We start from the raw sequence: 25,092 nt of genomic DNA, 5'->3' as shown, positions 1-25,092 counted from the left end.
GATTCCCTCTCTTAACCACAAAGAGCTGATTCTTGCCATAACAAAATTAGAACCTGGGTCATAGAGATGTGCAGAAGGGAACAATTTTTAGATAAACTAACATTATTCCTGGCAACACAGGCACACGCTGCTGAATTCTTTTTGTGGTTCTTGGCAGAAAACAAGTCAGTGTTGAAATATTGGCAGGTAGAGCTTTTCCACATTTCATTTCAAGTTGGGGATAAGGCAAGAGTTATGATCTTATTTAGGAAATAAAAAAAAACCAAAGTAAATATCTACCCATGCTCTTTTCTTTCTGAAAAATATTATAAGAAATTTCTTTTCTTTTTTTTTTTTTACTTTGAGTTAATTGAGAAATAAGCAAATCTCTGAGCAGTGTAGTGGCGTCTATTACTCTGCCGAAGAGTAAGCATGTAGCAATGACCCTTCCGTGGAACTGTTTGTTCACGAATAAACAGATGATCTCTGTGGCCTTCTTTCTATTTTACATTTTCTATTAGTAACCCAAGTGCTTAGTCATTTGGTTTCCTATTTGCATTCAGGAGTCGTGTTTAAGCAGAGTTTGGAAATTGTCCCGTAGAGTCCGTGCTCATTCACTGGGTCCCATCTAGTGTCCTTGGTGTCCACAGCTCCTGTCAGGTGAGGTTGCTGGCCTCAGAAGGTGGCTGCCATGGTGTGGCAGGCATGGGGATGGGCTGCTGGAGAAGGGATGGGGAACATGTACATTTAAGCCTTTTAGAGTTTCTGGATATTTGCCACAATCCTGTCTGCCACAGAATTGATAAAGAAGCAAGAGGCCATATTTGTCCTGCTTTCTCTGAATTTCTCTCCCAGTGATGTGAGCACTTAGCACCAGGATGCCCCCTGGGTCCAAGCATGCGCAGTGGATGTGGATGGCTGCTGACCGCTTAGGAACTGGCTGTCCTGGAGGAGTTCTATTTGGGTAGCTCTTTTGGTTTGTCAGTCCAAGGTGGTGATCATTTGACAGCCTAATGCTTTTTCGTTTTGACAGATAGTTTTTATTTTCAGCACTTTTTAAGGTTAAGAGCTCTCTTTGGCCCCTAGTTATTATTATGTTGGCCAAAAAGTTCGTTCGGGTTTTTCCGTAACATCCTTTTTTTTTTTGATCTCCATGCCTTTTTTTTTAAAAAAAACATCTTTATTGCAGTATAATTGCTTTACAATGGTGTGTTAGTTTCTGCTTTATAACAAAGTAAATCAGTTATACATATGTTCCCATATCTCTTCCCTCTTGCATCTCCCTCCCTCCCTCCCACCCTCCCTATCCCACCCTCTAGGTGGTCACAAAGCACCAAGCTGATCTCCCTGTGCTATGCGGCTGCTTCCCACTAGCCATCTACTTTACGTTTGGTAGTGTATATATGTCCATGCCACTCTCTCACTTCGTCCCACCTCACCCTTCCCCTCCCCATATCCTCAAGTCCATTCTCTGGTAGGTCTGTGTCTTTATTCCCGTCTTACCCCTACGTTCTTCATGACCTTTTTTTTTTCTTAGATTCCATATATATGTGTTAGCATATGGTATTTGTCTTTCTCTTTCTGACTTACTTCACTCTGTATGACAGACTCTGGGTCCATCCACCTCACTACAAATATCTCAATTTCGTTTCTTTTTATGGCTGAGTAATATTCCATTGTATATATGTGCCACATCTTCTTTATCCATTCATCCAATGATGGGCACTTAGGTTGCTTCCATATCCTGCCTATTGTAAATAGAGCTGCAATGAACATTGTGGTACATGACTCTTTTTGAATTATGGTTTTCTCAGGGTGTATGCCCAGTAGTGGGATTGCTGGGTCATATGGTAGTTGTATTTTTAGTTTTTTAAGGGACCTCCATACTGTTCTCCATAGTGACTGTATCAAGTTACATTCCCACCAACAGTGCAAGAGGGTTCCCTTTTCTCCACACCCTCTCCAGCATTTATTGTTTCTAGATTTTTTGATGATGGCCATTCTGACCGGTGTGAGATTATATCTCATTGTAGTTTTGATTTGCATTTCTCTAATGATTAATGATGTTGAGCATTCTTTCATGTGTTTGTTGGCAGTCTGTATATCTTCTTTGGAGAAATGTCTATTTAGGTCTTCTGCCCATTTTTGGATTGGGTTGTTTGTTTTTTTTGTTATTGAGCTGCATGAGCGGCTTGTAAATTTTGGAGGTTAATCCTTTGTCAGTTGCTTCATTTGCAAATATTTTCTCCCATTCTGAGGGTTGTCTTTTGGTCTTGTTTATGGTTTCCTTTGCTGTGCAAAAGCTTTGAAGTTTCATTAGGTCCCATTTGTTTATTTTTGTTTTTATTTCCATTTCTCTGGGAGGTGGGTCAAAAAGGATCTTGCTGTGATTGATGTCATAGAGTGCTCTGCCTATGTTTTCCTCTAAGAGTTTGATGGTGTCTGGCCTTACATTTAGGTCTTTAATCCATTTTAGAAGAACCCGAGCGAACTTTTTGGCCAAGCCAGTATAATCAGGTTATCTTATTTATAGAAACAGGACACGTGCTAACTAGTACAGGATGACCGTGCGTGAATTAGAAAAATGTACCTCTCCGTGCAGGATGGTAGGCAGCCATAACCCAGATCTGGGTGTACAAAATGGAGGGTGGGGCGTAGGGTGGATTTCAGCCTCCCCGGCCCCAGCGCCCCAGGGTCCTTGGGTAGGGCACAACCTATACAATGATCTGCAGTGGCCCAGATAAAACCTAGACTTTTCTTATGAGAAACAAAGTCCAAAGTTGACGTGATAACATGCTGCTCAGGTCAGAATGTGTTTGTTTTCATGGTAAGTGCTTTTAAATGATAATAAAGACATTGATCACATGCTTGGTATTTATAAATTAATGTATTCTGAGTATTTTTGATATTGGAGTCTTTCCCCTCAAAGTTCACAATGATCTTGTGAAACTTTCTTTCAGCATTCCTTACGTATCATATGAAAAACTCCACTTTTCACACCTGGACTGGGCTGAATGATGTCAATTCAGAGCACACGTTCCTTTGGACGGATGGCCGAGGAGTGCATTACACAAACTGGGGGAAAGGTTACCCTGGTGGGAGAAGGAGTAGTCTTTCTTATGAAGATGTAAATATCGCTTTCCGTCACCTCTCCATACACTGTCGGTTTGCTTCAGGTTGACGTATTAGTGGTTAATCTTCTGTGAAAAATTCTGCCAGAGTACTCCTGGATCCGATTCATGCTTGCACATTTTAACTGTTTCGGACTGAGCCAGCCTTGAAGGGAGGGGTATACATTCAGTTAAGAGCTCTTCATCTTTGGGTTGGGGGTGGGAGGACATAGACGGTGATGGTAGCGAGGAACAGGGAAAGCCAGCTCCAGTATGGGCCCAGGCTGTCGTCAGCATGTACGCTTGAACCCAGAGTTAGCAATGTTCTTTGCATCAGCTACCCCTAAACTCTTGAAACTGTTGTAGTATTTGGGGTGTAGCTCTGCAAGCTCCCACTGCTTCTAAAGTTATCACTGTTGTTGTCATCATCGTGATTGAGCTACTGTTTGCAGAGTGCTAACTATGTATCAGACACTCTGCTAAGTGCTAAGTGCATTAACCTAAGAGACAGACAATTGCTTCTTTTTCTAAAAAATTAAAAAAATTTTTTAAAATTATTTATTTTTTAACATCCTTATTGGAGTATAATTGCTTTGCAATGGTGCGTTAGTTTCTGCTTTATAACAAAGTGAATCAGCTATATGCATACGTATATCCCCATATCCCCTCCCTCTTGCGTCTCCCTCCCACCCTCCCTATCCCACCCTCTAGGTGCTCACAAAGCACTGAGCTGATCTCCCTGTGCTATGCGGCTGCTTCCCACTAGCTATTTTACGTTTGGCAGTGTATATATGTCAGTGCCATTCTCTCACTTCGTCCCAGCTTACCCTTCCCCCTCCCAATATCCTCAAGTCCATTCTCTACGTCTGTCTTTATTCCTGTCCTGCCCCTAGGTTCTTCATGACCATTTTTTTTTTTAGATTCCATATATATGTGTTAGCATAGTGTATTTGTTTTTCTCTTTCTGACTTACTTCACTCTGTATGACAGACTGTAGGTCCATCCACCTCACTACAAATAACTCAATTTTGTTTCTTTTTATGGCTGAGTAATATTCTATTGTGTATATGTGCCTCATCTTCTTTATCCATTCATCTGTCGATGGACACTTAGGTTGCTTCCACGTCCTGGCTGTTGTAAATAGAGCTTCAATGAATATTGTGGTACATGTCAATTGCTTCTTTATTTCACTGTTTTTAATCTTATATCATTGAAGCCGACTAAGCAGTGTTAAACACCACACTAGGCATTGTGGGATCCATGAAGGCACATAAGATTTTATTCTACCTTGAAGAAGCTTCCACCTAAGCTAGACCCCAAGTCTTCTACAAGAAAGACGAGAGGAACAAAATGAAAGTGTGTAATGAGAAGATCAGCTATAAAGCATGATAGTAGTTAGGAGGAAAGAAACTTACCATGGAATGTAGTGATCGAATCAGGCAGCACGTATCTGTGGGGCTCTTCATTTGATGGAAAGAAGGCATGTGAAGAAGAATGTGGGTCTTCTTCCCAAGAAGTTTAAAACATCATGATTAGGGAATCTTGGCAAGAGGCTGGGGAAGGTTGTGTTAAGTGGGAAAGGTGAATAAAGTCTTTAAGAAAAAGGCACAAGATGGGTTTGGGTGGAAGTAAAGAGCTTTAAATATAGTAGGAGTGTCATGCAGGAAAGAAATAGGCATCAACTTTAGAACGTGGAAAGCAGAATTCAGAGAAATTTAGATGCCCTAAGAAAGAGTTTGGACTTTGTCAGATAGGCAGAAAAAAAAAAAAAAAAAAAAGGTTTGAGCAGAAAAACAATCTCATCAAGATGGCATCTTTATAATAATTAATGTGGTAGCTATGTGTAGGGTAGATATATTCTGGTTGTGGTAAGTGACTTTCGGGGGAGAAATTCTTTCAATCCTTATTACATAAATGAGGGCTGAAAAGTAGACTGGAGTGAGATAGGGTTTGCTTAGAAAGATCTCCTGGATGAGTGGTAAATTTCATTTAAAAAAATTCAATGTTGCACAAGTTTTTTGTTTTTAGAACATAATGAAAAGGAGAAACAACAGAAACAAACAAAATCTGTAAACTCACCTTCCAGGAAAAAAACAACACTGTTTTGTTGGTTTTATTCCTAGATTTTTTTCTTAGCGTGTGTAAAAATATAAAGTTTGTATTCCACAAAACTGGAATCAAAACACATATATTGTGTTGTTACAATTTCAGGACTTATAAAATGAAGAGGATTAAATATAGTTTGATAAAGGAAGTGGGAGAGAAATGTTCACGTGCATTGCGTAGTGGAAACATGCTTGTTCTGTGTAGGTTTCCTGGTTTAGAGCAGAGATGCTGAGCCAGGATAATGAAAGATAAGAATAGCTAAGAAGGGGGATGGGAATGAGCAGAGAATCTTTGAAATGTATGGTTAGGGGTTCCTGATAGTTGAGGCTCATGGGATAATGAGGCTGGAGGCTGAGAAGATGTCTCTGGCCCTGGTGAAAGCTGTGGTAGCTTTCAGGGAATTAATGAGATTTCTGACAGCAGCGTTTCTCAGAACCAGCTCCAAAGTTTATCCAACTCTGCTTAATTTTCAATTAAAATAGCAAGGGTTCAGTGAGGGATCTGCATGGAAGTTGGCCAGTAGCATGGAAAGTAGGGATGAATTAAACATGCTGTAGATGAATTAGGACTATCCTTAAAGTTGGAGGTTAGGGATAAAGGATTTTTTTTTTTTGTACTTATTAATGAATTGGTTTAAATAATTATCCATCCACATTTGGCTTTTTTTTTTTCTTCTCCATGAATATACAGGCTGACTGTGTTCTTATTATCGGAGGGAAGTCAAGGGACGCAGGAAAATGGATGGATGACACCTGTGACAGTAAGCGAGGTTATATATGCCGTACACCTCCCGGTAAGTCCTACCGGACCACGCTGGGCTGGAAGAGGTGGGGTTTTTCCATACTTTTTAAAAAGTAACATTCTTCTCAATTTTGCTGTGCGCCTTAAACTGCTCTAAAAAAATTAAGTTTTGTTTTAAAAAAGTGACCCTTCCCTTGCACATCAACACGTTGTTTTTAAAAATTTTTTTTTAATTAAATATTAAAAATTTTTTTTTGGCCGTGCCGTGTGGCATGTGGAATATTAGTTCCCCGACGAAGGATCGAACCTGCGCCCCCTGCAGTGGAAGCACGGAGTCTTAATCACTGGACCGCCAGGGAAGTCCCCATCAACATGTTTATTTGATTCTCACTTTCATCCATGGATGGCTGTGACAGACAAAAAGGATATTTTCCGTAATTTATTCATGAATGTGCCCCCTCATCCATTACCAGAAAGTTTGCACAGGTTAAACTAGAGGTTGAAACTTTTTCTAGTTTTGTTAGAAATTTGGGATGCTTGCTTACCTCTACCTTAAAAGAAAAAAATGTCAGAGTAGGGATACCTCACTTCAATTTGTGTAATTTGAGAACCATTGCCCCAAAACACCCTATATGCCTCATTACTTGTTATATATTCTGTGTCTCTAAAAATGTAGATGTCTTATTTGTGGTCCTTTTTTCATCTTAGGAAGCCTAACTATGGTGCAAGGAAAATAAAACAGATATGTGGATATCGACCAAGAATCAAGATTATGGTCGTGTGCATTTTAGTTTTGAGTGAAATTAGAATAGAAACATTTGGCTACATAAGAAGAGGTTCAGAAAATAAAAGATTAGAGATGAGGGTTGAAGTTGAGGTGGGTTGCTGTCACCCTGAGCAGAGCTCTCAGAGGAGCTTGAATTAGAAGCTACTTGATCTCCCGGATCTAACAAATTTTTCTATACTTTCTGGGGAATCAGGGAACTGATATCAATTTCTGACAATGACTGAAAATCACTGAAGATATTTTCAGATGATTGCAAAGTCCTGCAGGAATTCTAACCTCCTATTGATCCAAAAGAAGGTCCAGGCCATGCCGCTTTTCTCTCTCTGCTCCGCCCTTCGAGCACCAGAATCTTAGGCCACTGGTAATGCATCTGTGCTCCCACACTTTGGGGAAAGAGGGGAGTCCCCTTCCTGGAGGGAATGATGATTCCTAAACTTGTTTAAAATCTTCTTTTTCTTCTTCCTGTAAACACAAGGGATAGAATATTTGCTGCCAACAAAAGATATTTTGACAATTTTTAATGACGTAGGTTTCAGGAAAGGTCGACAGCGTTAACGTGAAAAAGGCAGAATATGAAATTTTGTAGACTACTGATGATGCAAAAAACACTTTGAACCCCCTTAAAAAAAAAAGAACAAGAAGGCGATGGAAATGCATCAAAATAGGAATAGTGGATATGTTTGCATCGTGGGATTAAGACCTTTAGTTCCTTCACTGTACTATTGTAGTTTTCTTCATTTATCAAAAACTGTCTCTTTCTAATGCTCTCTCTCTATGTATATATATTTGCATTTATATTATATATAATATGTCTATACATCTATATCTCTCTATATATATAACAATTATGAGGAAACACTAAAATATTGATGTGGTTAGAGTCTAAGTAATTTTTTCTCATTTTTATGCTTTTCTATATTTTCTAAAATTTCAACAAAGAATGTGTGTTCAGTATTTTTTTAAAACAGTGTTGTTTTCAGGAAGTCCCTGGTGGTCCAGTGTTTAGGACTCAGGGCTTTCACTGCTGGGGCCTGGGTTTGATCCCTGGTTGGGGAATTAAGATCCCGCCATCTGTGCAGCGTGGCCAAAAGAATAAAATTAAATAAATAAAAAGTAAAACAGTGTTGCTTTTATTCATATATATGAGTATGTATGAATGAATATATATGAATTCATGTAAATATATAAAGATACCTAAATAAAAACGTGAATGAATACATATGAATATAAAACACTTAAGAGCAATCCCTTGATGAAATTTTAGAAAATACAGAAAAGCATAAAGAGAAAAAATTACCCATAATCTAACCACCTGAAAGTAACCTCTCAGTGATTTAGTTTTTTCCTTATAATTTTTCTATGAGTGTTTTAATAAACAAGCTAATTGGATAAATGAGCTAATTTCCTGGCTGCGTATAGCCTTTGGTGAAGCTTCTTAAGCTTTATCTCAAGCTTCATTGGGCACTTTTAGCAGTCCAAAACTTTTCCCATGTTGTTAAGACAAACCCAGCTCTCTCCAAGCTGGGAAACGATGAGACTGTTTACTTCCTACTGGCTGTAACATGTAAGGATCCGGGGCTGGGTCTCTTGGTTTAATACTATTCCATCAACACACGGTGGCAGCAACAGCAGAAGAAAGGGGAGGCTGCCCTCCTTGCTGAATTAAAATTGTTGCCTTACCAGATTCTTCAAAAGAAAGTTTGGCATTCTTGGAGTGACAGAACAAGGCACATGGTGGGTTGGGTTGGTATGCAGTGGAACAGGTTGGAGTATTGGCCAAGACAACATCAGTAGGCAGGGACATCTAGAACCCTAGACTAGGGGTTGGCAACCTTTTTCTGTAAGAGACAGATTATAAATATTGCAGGCTTTGTAGACCATGAAGTTTTTGTTGCAATGACTCAACTCTGTTGTGATCGCACACAATCATAGACAGTATGTAAACAAATGAGCGTGGCCGAGTTCCACTGAAACTTTACGGACACAAATTTGAATTTCATGTATTGTTTACATGTCACAAAATATTTTTCATTGTTTTTTTTTCCCCAACCATTTAAAAACTCATGGGCTACAAAAACAGACAACAGGCCAGATTTCACCCTCTGGCTGTCATCCGCTGACCTCTGTTCTGCCCTAAGGCATCAGCTAAGGCGCCCAGAAACAAGATTTTTTGGGGTCTTGACAGTAAGTGGCCCAAAGTGTGGGTGGGTCTAGAGTAGTTATTAGAAACGCATGCTGAGAGATTGAGGAGGAAAGATCAGAAAGCCAGAGTGACACCAGCTTGCAAAGGCTTCAGTTCGGATAAGATATGGGGCTCACATGGGAAATCATCGTAAGATTAAAGCTTGATCCTGAGATCAAGGTTAAATGAAGTGGAAACTGTTATATGGCTTCATTCCAGACCATAAACCAATTTCTTGAAGGTACATGATTCACAGATGAAGTCAAACAGATACAAATAGATGCAAATTCATGGGCGGAATGGAACAGAGTCGGGTGGGGGAAGGGAAGGAGAGGAAGACTGTTCTTGACCTTAAAATTTGACCAAGATGGAAAAAAAAAAAAGATTCCTGTCGACAGGATGATAGATGTTCTTTAATTTATGAGATTAAACTGTGGCGTGTCTTTCATCCAGATACTAGATCTCATAGTATTTGCAAGTCTTTTTGGTTTTATAGTTTAGAAACTTGATCGTGTATTTACCTTAATACTCTGAATAGCATTTGGAAATGACTTAATTCAATCAGGCATACTGATGAAAAAATAGAACTTTGTGTTCTGGTGTGAAATGGCTCATGAAAATACGTTTAACACCTGACAGTTTGAATTGTGCTGTTCAGATTCTTGTCAGGATGTGTGAGGTATAGAAGTCATGTACTGATGGCGCTCAGGTAGTGTTTAATATTAATGGAAATAATTTTTTATTCCAGACCCTTCCTTGCCTAGTTCTCCAACAACAGTTCCAGCAGATGGCTTTATTAAATATGGCGAAAGTAGCTATTCACTCATGAAATTAAAGCTGCAGTGGCGCGAAGCTGAGGAGTTCTGCAAGCTTCACACTTCCCTGATTGCCAGCATTCTAGATCCCTACAGTAATGCATTTGCATGGGTGCAGATGCAAACACTGAACGAACCTGTGTGGATCGCCCTGAACAGTAACTGGGTAAGATGCTGGAAACATGTGCGACTTGACATGATTGATAAATTGTGATTGAATATGATTCTCTTCTGTTCATTCTGTCGCATGCTTGTTGTGTGTCAAAACCTGCTGGGCTTTGGAAATGATACTGACATGTACAAGACCCAGTCTCTCTAGGACCCAGTGCAAGGATCTAGCAAGTTAGTGATGTTATGTCAGAAATCAAACTAAGACTTACCTAACTGATAAGTATTATTTTTACTTTCCTTAGGTTTTTAATATACAGTGTTACTGTATATTTTGAGTATGAAAATTAAGTTCTGCACCTAAACAGTTTTATTTATTAACTTATTTCTTTCTAGTGTCATGATTACAACTATGCCATAGGAATTAAGAAAGCGTCAGGGGCATAGTTCCTGGGCGATGAGGATCTTCCATATTTTTTGTGGAAAGTCATTCTAGAGTTGCTATCTGTTCTGAAGCTGTGCAGCTTCCATCCGTGTGTGACTGATTTCACTGCGGTCAATTCCCTGTATTCCATAACAGAGAAGGAGGGTTGGCAAGAGATGGTGTAGAGTGAGGGTTGAGACGCAGAACTAAGAGTGGTGTGGGAGTTGCCAGAATTTTCCTAAAATGAGTCTTCTCTGATGCCAGGGGATCCATCTATCCTCCATCCGTCCATACGTCCATCTAACTAGTCAATCAGCAAACTTCCTAGTACAATAAATAGAGATGTCAACAAGTAATCAAGAGATAATACAGTGTCAAAGAAAGGTATATACAAAGTGCTGGGAGAGGAGAGAAAAGCGATCATTTGTGCAAGGGGAGAGGACCAACAGGGCTTCTCTGAGAAAGTCAAACTTTACAGATGTGGTCTAGGATGGTGGCTCATAAGGAAGGAGTACCAAGAAGAAGTAAAAGGAGATAAGGGGGTATAGCTGGAAAGTAGACTGGTGCCAGACTTTGTAGAACTTCTTCCACCATATGATGCAGAGACCAACATTTACACTCCTTGCAATGAGTATTTCCCAAGTAGGTTAGTAAACATTTAAAAGTAAGTAGTTACACAATGATTTCTGTGTTTAAACTTAAGCACGGCATTTTTACCTCTATGTTGAATCTATTTTTAGTAACTAATTCTCTTGATAATTCATATATTTTCTTCTCACAAATATGGTCCCAATTCTCTTACGAGTTTAAAATAGGCTTTTATTTATTGTTAGAAAGATTAAATAGCTTTCCATTATCCCAACATTTATAGCTAAAACAATACTGTTCTATTTATTACATCTATGGAGTTAATGATTATGCCAGCATTATTTGATTAAATATGGTAGACTACTACAAAATTCTAACTCGAGATAATGCATGCTTTTGATTTTGTCCTTAAATCTTTGGTAATTGCTTTGGTGAATTAAATAATGCAGTTAAAAAGGGGACAGCTGTTTGAATGGTTTAAAAATTCACTTATCTCTGATTAAAGTTATACAGCATCTGTTGTGAGGTTTTACCTGTAAAATTTCTTTTAGACTGTCAAAAGAACATTATTGATAAGTAGTCTTTTTGATGTTGTCAATTAATTTGTATGTGACCATAAATTTGCCCAAATAAATTTAATAAGAAGTATGCAAATTGAATAAAGCAATTATCTTTAAAAGATGCCATCAGATTCATTTTGGTTGAAAGACCACCTAACTGGAAGGTAAGAGGCCTAGGCTCCCCTCTTATCCAGCCATGCCACCTTGCATAAGTCATTTGTCGTTGGCCCTGTTTCAACAGCCAAACAGTAAGAAGATTAGAAAAGTGTTTCTCTCGGGTCCATGAGTGCAAGGAAAATGACTTAGTTTTTATTATCATTTCAATGATAATATAATACGTGTTTTATTTGTTCCAAAGGTAAAACCCCTCTTTTGCACTGAGGGCCTGCAAATAAAGAGAGTTTTCTAGAATAAGACATAGGTTTTTAAGTCTGTGTTTTTCAGAATAGCTTCCAACGATGCCTTCATGGGGAGCTTTAAGAAGTAGTTTTTTCTTAAAAAAGGCTGCATTTCCTGAATTTGATTTGGTAGAAAAAATTTATAATGTTCTTTTAATTCCCAAATGTTGAAGATTCTTTGTCAAATCACAGACTTAAATATACTTTTTACTCCTTGCTGGGTTCTTTTGGTATTTTCTAAATGAAGCCAGGCTCCATGTTAATAGTTGTTTTTGTTCTTGCAGACCAATAATGAATATGTTTGGACCGATAAATGGAGGGTGAGATACACTAATTGGGCCAGTGATGAGCCCAGACTCAAGTCAGCGTGTGTTTATATGGATCTTGACGGCTATTGGAAGACAGCACGTTGCAATGAAAGTTTTTATTTTCTCTGCAAAAGATCAGACGGTAATTGAATCCACGAAAACAATCAAGGGATTTGAAATTTTCTCAATAAGCTAATACAAACCACCGTTGATATTCTTAAACAGTCACATGTTTTGGGGTGGCTTAAGGATAAGATAAAACATATTCCTTCACCTAACCGAAGACTGACCTGGCAATAAACAAATATATAGAGATCAAAATAACAGAGAGAGAAATTTGTCTTCATTGCTAGAGTTTATTTCCTCTTTATACATTTCTGAATTTTTATTATTGGGATAGGCCTCTGAATCTATGATGTCAGAGTCCTCAGGAAATGATGTTTACTTTTGATGTTGACAGCACAGCTATATCAAAATAATTTTATCAGAATACGTGTAGGTTCATCAGAGTCAGTGATATTTCAGTGATACAGCCCTAGAATACAGTTATAGAGTCAGACAGTGGTAAAGTCCTAGAATTCTACCTATACCATTTAGTTATAACATCAGTGTCAGTCATAGCTAAGAAGGTTTTATAAGGGCTAGGATCCTAGAAAAGGGAAAATGTCTAGAAGGAAGACTACCTTTGCAAATTATTTATGGTTGACCTTTTAGGGGAACTAATTAACGCCTTTGTAGGTATCTATAGATCCTCATGCTTAATTATGAATGTGATTGACCACCGTTATACCATAGGACCTTCTATGGAAATACATTTTATATGAAAAAAAATGATAAAGTAAAAAGAATACTCAATAATAGAAATGGCATATCCAAATGATTACCATTAGAGCTTAAAAAAATATAATGATAGGCGATGAAAATTTCCTTAATGGCTGATATATTATTCTGTGTACTAAAGAAACTTCAGGTCTTACTTTATTTGAAATGTCTTTTTATTAACAGAAATCCCTGCCACTGAACCTCCACAGCTGCCTGGTAGATGCCCCGAGTCAGAGCACACAGCGTGGATTCCTTTCCATGGTCACTGCTACTATATCGAGTCTTCATATACAAGGAACTGGGGCCAAGCTTCTCTGGAATGTCTTCGAATGGGTAAGTGCCACATTTACCGTCAGAAAGTCCCACAACCATCTATTTAGAGTACCAGGATACTAGTAACACTGTATATTAAAAACCTAAGGAAAGTAAAATTACCTGTTTCTTTGTCTTAATAATTTATATTGTAACAGAAAGGTCAACATCATGCCCCCCCAATATAATTTCTAACGTTGTAGCCTCAAAAGGTGAAAGAATTCTGGCAGAAAGCAGTGACTCGCTGAACAAGTCTTTCTGCCCTAATATTCTAAATTGTTAGGATTATTGTTCAGAGTATTGCGTTCATCTTTTATCACTGATCGGCTCAGGCTTCACAAGTGCCCAGGAACCATTTTGCTTTCCCATGAATAGAAAAGCATTTAGATCTGATTATCTTTGTGAGTAAATACGAAACAAAACTCAAGTGACATGACATAGATGAACAATTTCCCTCCTGAAATAAAAATGTCAACTAAAGTGAACTTTTCAGGGTGCATTAAAAAATCTACTTAATTAAATCCCACTGAATACTTTACTGAATTACTTTGTGGCTAAATTTTGATTATGCCCTAAGTCAGGGCTCTTCATTCAACAGTGGCGAGCAAGGGTTACATGCTCATTTCCTTCAGGTTCATTCAAAAGTCAGTCTGGAGCTTTCACTTCTTTTTACTTTTATGTTTAGTTTTTTTCTTCAGTTTTATTGAGGTATAGCTGACATAAAATTGTAATACATTTAAAGTGTGAGAGATGATGATTTGATACACATATTTGTTGGGAAAGGATTCCTAACCGTCAAGTTAACGTGACCATCCCGTCACATATTTACCTTTGTGTGTGTGTGTGTGGTGGGAACACTTAAGCTCTAATCTCTTAGCAAATTTCAGTGATACCATACAGTATTATCAACTGTAGTCACTATATTATACATTAGTTCCTAAGCCCTTATTTATCATATAACTGAAAGTTTGTACACTTTTACCAGCATCTCTCTGTGTCTCCCACCCCCCAACCCCCTGACAACCACCATTCTACCCTCTGTTTCTGTGAGTTTGACTTTTAAATTCCACCTATAAGTAATATCATGTAGTACTTGTCTGTCTCTGTCTGGCTTATTTCCTTAGAATAATGCCCTCCAGGTTAATCAATGCTGTTGCAAACGGCAGAATTTCCCTCTTTTTAAAGGCTGAATAATATTCCATTGTATATACATACTACATTTTCTTAATCATTCATCTGTTGATGGACACTTAGGTTGTTTCCATGTCTTGGCTATAATAAATAATGCTGCAATGAACATGGAGTGCAGCTGTCTTTTCGAGATAGTGGTTTCATTTCCTTTGGCTATATACCAAGAAGTGGGATTGCTGGATCATATGGTAGTCCTATTTTTAATTTTTTAAGGAACCTCCACACTGTTTTCCAAAAGGACTGTACCAATTTACATTCACACTAGCAGGGTTCCCTTTTCTCTTCATCCTCTGCATCATTTGTTATCTCTTATCTTTTTAATAATAGCTAGCCTAAACAAGTGTGAGGTGATATCTCATTGCGGTTTTGATTTGCATTTCCCTGATGATTAGTGATGTTGAGCACCTTTTCCTGTACTTCTTAGCCATTTGTAAGTCTCCTTTGGAAAAAAAAAATCTGTTCAGGTCCTTTGCTCATTTTTTGAATTGGGTTATTTTTTTGCTATTGAGTTGTATAAGTTCCTTGTATATAGATATTAAACCTCTATTAAGACATGTGGTTTGCAGAAAATTTCTCCCATTCAGGAGGTTGCATTTTCATTTTGCTAATGGTTTCCTTTGCTATGCAGAACCTTTTTAGGTTGATGTAGTCCCATTTGTTTATTTTTGCTTTTTTTTTCCCTTTGCTGTTAGTGTCAAATACAAAAAGATTAATGTCGAGGAGTTTATTGCCTGTGTTTTCTTTTAGGATTTTTATGATTTCACGTTTTACATTCAAGTCTTTAATCATTTTGAGTTGATTTTTCTGTATAGTGTTAGAGAGTGGACCAGTTGTATTCTATTGAATGTGGGTGTCTAGTTTTCTCAACACCATTTGCATGGAATAATTTTTTTTTAATCCCTTCATTTTAAGCCTATGTATGTCCTAAAGGTGGAATGAGTTTCTTGTAGCATATAGTTGTCTTGTGTTTTTTTGGTCTTTTTTTTTTTTAATCTATTAAGCCACTCTATGTTTTTCGATTGGAGAATTTAGTCCATTTATATTTATAGTAATTATTGGTAGGTATGCACTTAAAATTGCCATTCTGTTAATTGTTTTCTGTCTGTCCTGACCTTCTTTTGTTCCTTTCTCCCTCTCTGCTCACTTCCTTTGTGATTTGATGATTTCTCAGTAGTATTACTTAGATTCTTTTCCTTTTATTTTGTGCGTCTACTGTAGGTTTTATTGTGAGGATTACACGAAACATCTTAGAGTTATAACAGTGTATTTAAAGCTGATAACAACTTAACTTTGAATGTATGCAAACAGTCTGTAGTTTTACATTCCCCTGACCTTTTATATTTTTGATGTCACAATTTACATCTTTTTATATTGTGTATACATTAACAAATTATTGTCTTTATAGTTATTATTTTTTTTAAGATGTTGGGGGTAGAAGTTTATTAATTAATTAATTAATTTTGGCTGTGTTGGGTCTTTGTTTCTGTGCGAGGGCTTTCTCTAGTTGTGGTGAGCGGGGGCCACTCTTCATCGCGGTGCGTGGGCCTCTCACTATTGCAGCCTCTCTTGTTGCGGAGCACAGGCTCCAGACACGCAGGCTCAGTAGTTGTGGCTCACGGGCCTAGTTGCTCCGCGGCATGTGGGATCCTCTCAGACCAGGGCTCGAACCTGTGTCCCCTGCATTAGCAGGCAGATTCTCAACCACTGCACCACCAGGGAAGCCCTATAGTTATTTTTAATACTTTTGTCTTTTAACCTTTATACAACAGTTATAGGTGATTTACTTACCACCATTATAGTATCAGAATATTCTGGATTTTCCTATACATTTACCTTTACTGTTGAGTTTTATATTTTCAAACATTTTCATATTACTAATTAGTGTCCTTTCATTTTAGCTTGAAGAATTCCCCTTGACATTTCTTATGTGTCTGGTCTATTGGTGATGAACTCTTTCAGCTTTTGTTTGTCTTGAAAACTCTTTATCTCTCATTTAATTCTGAATGACAGCTTTGCTAGGTAGAGTATTCTTGGCTGGAAGCTTTTATCTCTAAGCACTTTAAATATATCTTCTCACTCCCTTCCAGCCTGCAAAGTTTCTCCTGAAAAATTTGTTTTGTCTTACAAGGGTTCCCTTTTATGTAACAAGTTGCTTTTCTTTTGCTGTTTTTAAGAATCTCTCTTTGTCTTTAATTTTTGACAATTTAATATAATGTGTCTCAGTGTTTGTCTCTTTATATTCATTATATTTGGTACTCCTTATGTATGCTTCCTGGATCTAGATGTCTGTTTCTTTCCCCAAGGTTAGGGAAATTATCAGCCATTAGTTCTTTGAATAAGCTTTCTGCCCCCATCTCTCTCTTCTCCTTGAATTCCTGTAATGTGTAGATTGATCCTCTTGCTGTTGTCTCATAAGTCCTTTAAGCTAGCTTGACTCTTTTTGATTCTTTTTTTCTTTTTGCTTCAGGATATATTTGACTGCCCTTTCTTTGAGTTTACTGTTTCTTTCTTCCAGTTTTCTAGTCTGCTGTTGAACACCTCTACGGAACTTTTCATTTAAGTTATTGTGTTCTTCAGCTTTGTGATTTCTCTTTGGTACGTTTTAATATTTTCTCTCTCTTTGTTGAAATTCTTACTTTGCTCATGCATTACTTTCCTGACCTCACTGAGTATCTTTATAGCTGTTATTCTGAACTCTCTATTGGGTAAATTACTTGTCTCTGTTTTATTAATATCAGTTTGGAGATGTATCTTGTTCTTTTGATTGGAAAACATTTTGCTTTTGCTTTATTTTCCTTGACTCTCTGTGTTGGTTTCTGCACATTAGATAAAAGAGACACCTCTCCCAGTCTTGAGAGTGGTCTTGTGTGGGAGATGAACCTCATCAGTCAATCCAGCCCAAGTTCCTGTTTGTCACTCAAAACTTTGTGGTTATACAAGCTGTTGTCTTTGTTTTTAGTGGCTCCCAGTGGTTGAGGGTGTGCCAATACCTGATGATATCCCAAAGGAGAGGATCACAGTTAGCACATAAAAGCAGACTGATTAGAATCTGGACCCTCAGGCACCTGGGAAAGTATATAAGCCAGGTGTGTGTCTAAGCTCCTTCCAGAGACCTGTTGGTGACCTGATTTTATCATTGCAGCAAGTTGGAGAAAGAAGGTGGCAGAAGGGCCCACCAGCTCCCCCAGGAGGATCACAGCTAGCCCCTTGCTGAATGCAAATTAGCAGCTGGACCCCCCCAGGCAGCAGGTTGTAAAGTATGCAGTCAGTCTCCTTCTAGGGAAAGACTGAGGGATGGGCATTTTTATCTGTTCCCTCTTAGCTGAGCCCTGGGAGAATAGCCATGGCAAGTGTTTGGTGCCCATTAACAACTACTGCTTTATTTTCTGTGGTCCTATGGGTCTCGTGGCTGCAAACCCCATTAGCTTCCAGAGCTAGGCATTTCGGGGGCCTATTCCTTCAAATAGAGGAACAGGAGCCTAAAAATTTGGGGTGCTAGATGTATGGTTGAAACCCTTCTCTATTCAGGGAGAAGCTGGCAATTAGGGGCTCCCTCCTGATTATACGGCACTGTGCCATGGGTGGGGTTTATGAAGAGAGTGTGTCTCAGCCTTTCCTACTCATTTAGATGTTTGTGTTTTCTCAGTTGCCCTATATGTAGGAGTCACTGAGTTTCTGGATTTTACTGATAGAATTGCTCTATGTGTAGGTGTTCACTGGTGTGTATGTGGGAGAAGGGAATTTCAGGAGACTTATATGTTGCCACAGGGAGTTTAAAAACTCCCTATGAGTTTTTACTTTAAATTCTGAGTCAGGAGAAGTCTACTTTGTCAGTTTTTGCTTCATGTATTTCGAGGCTTTATTGTTCGGTGCATATATGTCTATATTAGTCATATCTTCTTGATGAATTCAAACTTTAATCATTATAAAACATCCTTATTTGTCTCTAGTAACAATTTTTGTCTAAAAGTCTTTTGTCTAGTATCAGTATAGCCACTCCAGCTCTTCTTTATTTACTATTTGCATGGAATATCTTTTTCCATGCTTTTACTTTTAACATGTTTATGTTTTTGAATCTCAAATGTGTGTTTTGTAGATAAAATATAGTTGTATTATTTTAAAATTTATTTTTATTTTTTATTCATTTTGCCAATCTCTGTCTTTTGATTGGAGTACTTAATCCATTTACATTTAATGTAATTACTGATAAGGTAGGATTTATATCTGCCCTTTAATTTATTTTATATTTGTCTTATGTATTTTGGTTCCTCTATTTATCCATTTCTACCTGCTTTAACATTAAATAGATAATCTCTAGTGTACCATCTTAATTTCCTTGTTATATTTTTTACTATGTGTTGTTTAGTTATTTTCTTAGTGGTTGCCCTGGGGATGATAAATAACATCTTAATATGCAACAATCTAGTCCAGCCCATCAGCACAGATTTATAATTATTGTTTAATGCAGTTGTCCTTAAATCATATAAGATTAAACAAAAGTATAAACAAGAAATAAATTCGTACTGTCTTTTGTTTTTACCTATGTAGTTTCCTTTACTGGTGGTCTTTATTTCTTCATGTGGATTTAAGTTGTTGTCAACTATCTCTTTATTTTGGCCTGAAGGATTTTCTTTAGTATTTCTTGTAGAGTAGATCTGCTAGTGACAAATTCTCTCCATTTTTGTTTATCTAAGAATGTCTTTAAAGAAGATGTGGCACATATATACAATGGAATATTACTCAGCCATAAAAAGGAACGAAATTGAGTTATTTGTAGTGAGATGGATGGACCTAGAATCTGTCATACAGAGTGAAGTAAGTCAGAAGGAGAAAAACAAATACCGTATGCGAACACATATACATGGAATTTTAAAAAGCAGTGCTGATGAACCTAGTGGCAGGGCAGGAATTAAGATGCAGACGCAGAGAATGGACTTGAGGGAATGGGGGGGAGGGGAAGCAGGAATGAAGTGAGAGAGTAGCACTGACATACATACACTACCAAATGTAAAATGGAAGGCTAGTGGGAAGCTGCTGCATAGCACAGGATGATCAGCTCAGTGCTTTGTGATGACCTAGAGGAATGGGATAGGGAAGGTGGGAGGGAAGCTCAAGAGAGAGGGGATATGGGGATATAGGTATACATATGGCTGATTCACTTTGTTGTACAGCAGAAACGAACACAACATTGTAAAGCATTTATACCCCAATAAAGATGTTAAAAATAAAAAAGAATGTCAACTTTTCCTTTATTTTTGAAGGACAGTTTTGCTGGACAGAAAATTGTTGGTCAACAGTCATTTTCTTTCAGCCTTTTGAATATGTCATCCTACTGCCTTCTGGTCTCTGGGGTTTCTGATGAGAAAGCAGTGTTAATTATATTGAGAATCTCTTGGACATGATGAATCACTTCTCTCTCATTACTTTTAAGATTCTCTATCTTTGGATAGTTTGATTGTGATGTGGAGCTTCTTGAGATTATCTTACTTGGATGTTGTTGAGCTTCCCGCATGTTTACATTAATGTTTTTCATCAACATTGGGAAGCTATTGGCCATTATTGCTTCAAGTATTCTTTCTGCCTCTTTATCTCATTCCTCTCCTAGGACTCCCATTATGTGTATCTTGATTTGACTGGTGATGTTCCAAATATCTTTGAGACTCTGTAAATTTTTCTTCTTTTTTTCCCTCATTATTCACACTGGATAATCTCAAGTTTGTTGATTATTTCTTTCGCTTAGTCAAACTCACTGTTAGGCCTCTCCAGTGAAGTTTTCCTTTCAATTATTATACTTTTTAACTCCAGAATTTTATTTCTTAAAAAACAATTTCTACCTTTTTATTAATAGTCTCTATTTGGTGAGCAATTGTCTCATACTTTCTTTTAGTTCTTTAGACAGTTTTTCCTCTAGTTCTTTAAGCATCTTTAAAATAGCTGACTTTAAAAGTCTTTGTCCAGTAAGTCAGAGGTGTGGCTGTTCCAGGAACAGTTTGTATTGACTGCTTCTTTTGCTGGTATGGGTCATACTTCCGTGTTTCTTTGCATTTCTTATAATTTCTTGTTGAAAAATGAATATTTAACTCTGGAAATAAGTTTATTTCCACTCCACAAGGTTTGTTTTTGTTGCTGTTTGTTGTTATTTGCTTGTTTAGTAACTTTCCCTCATGAATTCTGTAAAGTTTTGTATTCTTTTTCAAGTGCGGTTACTGAAGTCTCTTGCCTACTTAGTTTAGTGGTCAGCTAATGATTGGGAACGTATTTCCTTAGTGCCTAGAACCAGAAAGTTCCCCAGGTTTTACTGAAGGGCTCGGTCTGAAGACATGCCTTCAACACTCATATAGGCAATTAAAAACTCTGCCTTAGCCTTCACTTCCTGCTTGTGCAGACCCTCAGGGTCAGCCAGGGGTGAGAGTGTAGGGACTTTTCAGACCTTTCATGGGCATGCACATAGTCCTGGGCGTGTACACACCCCAATGTGTGTCTGTGGCCTTCTAGGCTCCCAGGAAGAGGTCAATGCTTCTTAAAGCTCCCTATGGACATTTTACTCCATAGTTTTTCTTTTTAGTTTTTTGGTTACCGTGTTGTTAACCTAAAATTGTTTCCCACACTGCTTCAGGCAGCTGTGATATTAGGTACTTGCCACTGATATTAGTTACTTGCCACTGTTAGTTTTTGACAAATACCCCCAAGGAAAAGGCTGTTTATATTGGATGAGCTCTGAGTCAGGTCAAATCAAGGCAAGTGAGGTTTTCCAGGGAAATGTCAGAGAGATCAAATAATGGAAATTCTTTGACAATGTGACTTAGAAAGAACCCCAGTCCCATTCTGACTTTCCCAGTGTCTTCCTGGCTTCTGGTTTTCACTGTGATTTTGAGGCCGTTGGTTTTTAACGCAGTCACAGAGCTAGGGATAAAGCTATGGGATTAGGACAAGTTAAAATACCATGTAGCTTACTTTTCTTACTGAGAGTCAAGCATTTTCTTGAATAAATACTTCCTGGATTGTTACAAGCTGCTGGTTAACTTTCAGGGTTCTGGAAAAGTTGAGTTTGAAAAATTTGGTAGTGTTCTTATTGCTTTTGTAGAGGAGAGGAATTTCAGGGGTACTTACTCTGCCAGTCCTTATGATGTCACTTGAAACCTGCTTTCTCTTAATTAAAAAAATGTTTTTCTTTCATGCTGCTGAGTATTTTTTTTAAAAAATCTTGCAGTGAATGTGTAGAAACTTCGTTTTCAACTTTAGATAACTATATTTTCCTGTTAATGAATGATTTGCATTCATCAAAATATGTCACAAATATATTGAAATGGCTATTGTCAATGAAATATGTTTAATAATGGATTATGAAATTATGCAATGAAAACAGTCATCAAGAGAAGAATCCAGGACCCAGTAACATGGGGTGCAAGCATATGGTTAAGTATAGGTCCTCAAGGTCCAGATGCCTGGATCATGCCATGACTTTGCCCACCTCTATCATTAGGATCTTGGTAAATTACTTACCCTCTGGACTTTAGGTTCCCTATCTGTAAAATGGAGTAAAAGTAGTACTAATGTAATAAGATTGTTGTAAAATTTTAGTGACATCATGCTTATAAAGCGCAAAGCAAAATGTCTGGCATAAACTGCTTAAATTATATTTTAAGTTGTTATTATTTAAAATTCTGTAATTTAACTATAAAATACAGTGCTGGCTCTGAATCAATCTTTGACTGGGTTGTCAATGCCATAGTCATCTAAGCAGTCTTTCTGTTTCCTCTCTCCTTTTTGTGCAGTCCTATACATAACAGCTGGATTAATACTCCTAGAGAGCATTGCATCATTCTGCTGCCCGAAAAAAACTGTGTTTTGTAATCACCACATTACCCTAAATACCAGTCTCCTACCATCTGCAGTGAGACCGAACCCAAGTCTTTTTTCACCCATTGACCAGATTCTTCCAGCCAAACTGAACTATCTATTAACACTATTCATTTACCCCAATAATTGCCTTATCTATCTATCTATCTATCTATCTACCTACCTACCTACCTACCTATCTATTTCAAATCCTGTTACTAAAAACCAAATATGAAGAATTCCATGCATCTGTGAGCTATCTCTGTTCATGAAGAAGCTCTATGCTTCCCTTTCTCTTCATCTTTTCTCTTATTCTTCCTCTTCCCGGAATTATTTTCTATCCTTTCTACTTGAAATATTATGCTCCCTAGTATCTTAAATTCTGTCTCCTCCATGCTCCCTTTTAGTTGCTTCCCCTAAAATAAATATCCTCCTAATACATTTCTTTATACTCTCAACTCATTACTACCCACTGAACCATAACCTTCTTAAACGTTCTATGTCCTACTCATCGTTGTATATCCTGCAGTGAGTCGTTAAGTGCTTGTACACAAATGATGCTTAAAAAAATAATATTTTCAGAATGGAAACAAATTCTTAGAAGCCAAATGGCCACTCTTTGAAATTCTTCTCCTTAAGTGGAGATAGTGGGATGATTTTTTATTGCTCTTAATATCAATACTATCATTATAAAAATATTTTCAACTACTTAAATATACTGCCATCATATTTATTCTTTTGTACTCTGCAGGTTCCTCTCTGGTTACCATTGAAAGTGCTGCTGAATCGAGTTTCCTGTCATATCGAGTTGAGCCACTTCAAAGCAAAGCCAACTTTTGGATAGGATTGTATAGAAATGTTGAAGGTAATTTTTGCAGCATGATTATTGAATCACAAACATTTCAAAATGTTGTAGGTAAAACAAGTTTTCAGTCCTAGAAAGTCTTGCCTTAAGTAATGATTAATTTGTGAAGAGTTTGAAAATTCAAACTCATATTTTCATTTGAGGTAAGAAGTGAAAATTTAAACGACTCACATATTAGGCTATCTTGAAAGTTGCTAATTAAAGAATATCTACTGTAGCTAAGTTAAAGAAGTTTTAAAAAATATTTTCTATCTTTTGCCAGGAAAAAAACAATTAAGGGAGGTTAAGTTTACATATTTATACTAATTAGGAATAAATTTTCAACTAAAACTACATGAGAAACACATTCTCAGTTTCCCTGTAACAACTAGTTACTATTATCTTGCCTGTGAAGTTTGGTTGTAAACAGCTGTTGATTGCAGTATAAAATAACGTGCTTAGAAATTTTACATGAATAAGTTGAATTTATTTTAAGGCAAGTTATTTTTAACTTCTATTTTTATTGGCTTTCTCTGATAATCAGGAATGTGGCTATGGATAAACAACAACCCACTCTCCTTTGTCAACTGGAAGACAGGAGATCCCTCTGGTGAAAGAAATGATTGTGTCGCTTTATATGCATCTTCTGGATTTTGGAGTAATATTCACTGTTCTTCCTACAAAGGATACATTTGTAAAAGACCGAAATGTAAGTTAGAATTTGTCCTATGGTATGTGTGTTTCCAGGCTCCCATCTCTTTCAAATATTGATATCAGGTGTGTAATTATCAATATAATGCGATTACAGGTTCCTTGAAACCTCTCCCTGGTTTTTTTTTTTTTTTTTTTTTTTTGTGGTACGCGGACCTGTCACTGTTGTGGCCTCTCCCGTTGCGGAGCACAGGCTCCGGATGCGCAGGCTCAGTGGCCATGGCTCACGGGCCCAGCTGCTCCACAGCATGTGGGATCCTCCCAGAGCGGGACACGAACCCGTGTCCCCTGCATTGGCAGGTGGACTCTCAACCACTGCGCCACCAGGGAAGTCCATCTCCCTCTTTATAAGTGAGAAATCCAATCTGCCGTGGTGATCAGTTGCTGTCTGCAGTTTTGAGTGAGCACAAAACACTCTCTTTCTGCTTAACTGACATAATGATTTTGGTATATCAATACATTTATAATGGGATATCCATGCATATGGATTTGCGAGGTTCTGAGCAGTTTGGAGAGCCAGGCCTATGGCGTGCGAGAAGAAGGGGTGAAATACTTACCCTGGCCAAACCAAAGTGGACGGTGAGGAGGAATGAGAATTTATTAAGGAATAAATCATGTAACACCAATTAAGTTTCCTTCGGAGATTGAATGACAGACCATGTCAGGACAGGGGCTGGGGGAATTAATAATATTATATGCCCATGCTGTGATACTCTCTGGACTTCCATAATGTTTTATGCTATTCTACTTCATGTAATATCTTTCCCAAGAGACAAAATTATAAATTAGATAAGAGATTTAAATAAATGAGTTGGATAAATTAACACTCCATCCCCAGTAGATTTTTATTTTATTTTAGAATTGCGTAGTTCTTCATTCTTTGAAAGCTCTGTTCTAAGATACCACACCCTTTGGTGCAATGTTGGAATCTTATTTTATTTTTCATTCAAATGCCTTGTAGTACCTTATGCTTCAGTGAGCCATTTTCAAAACTGCTAGCCTAGGATACATTATTTATGGGTAGATTGGCTATATTTTGAGGGTGAGTATCAGTGGCTCAAATGCAACCAGGGAGATCATATTTTCAGATCTTCCAATGTATTCAAACTCATCATGCAGCTATAGGATGCTGTTATAGGATGGATAGATAGATCAATCTGTATAAATATGCAGATTTTATCTACCAGTCAATCATCTATCTATCTATCTATCTATCTACCTATCTATCATCTATTTATTGTCTATCTATATCATATATCACCATCAA

The 25,092-nt window shown here is 37.5% G+C and overlaps 1 protein-coding gene across 1 annotated transcript in view; it reads left to right on the top strand.

Annotated features, from left to right (window-relative positions):
• MRC1 (mannose receptor C-type 1) overlaps positions 1–25,092 on the top strand; it is a 99,299-nt gene that overhangs the window by 70,378 nt on the left and 3,829 nt on the right. Inside the window, exons 22-28 of the mRNA XM_022580611.3 lie at positions 2,940–3,106; positions 5,886–5,988; positions 9,654–9,886; positions 12,083–12,248; positions 13,112–13,261; positions 23,022–23,135; positions 23,659–23,823. Coding sequence (XP_022436319.1) covers positions 2,940–3,106; positions 5,886–5,988; positions 9,654–9,886; positions 12,083–12,248; positions 13,112–13,261; positions 23,022–23,135; positions 23,659–23,823 — 1,098 coding nt within the window. The remainder of the gene's footprint in view (positions 1–2,939; positions 3,107–5,885; positions 5,989–9,653; positions 9,887–12,082; positions 12,249–13,111; positions 13,262–23,021; positions 23,136–23,658; positions 23,824–25,092) is intronic.

This window comes from Delphinapterus leucas, chromosome 2 (assembly GCF_059928025.1).
Source record: "Delphinapterus leucas isolate spDelLeu-1000000601 "Yukka" chromosome 2, BTC_Dleu_Yukka2, whole genome shotgun sequence".
Lineage (NCBI taxonomy): Eukaryota > Metazoa > Chordata > Mammalia > Artiodactyla > Monodontidae > Delphinapterus > Delphinapterus leucas.
Note: the sequence above shows the minus strand (reverse complement) of the source record. Positions and strands in the feature narration are given on the sequence as shown.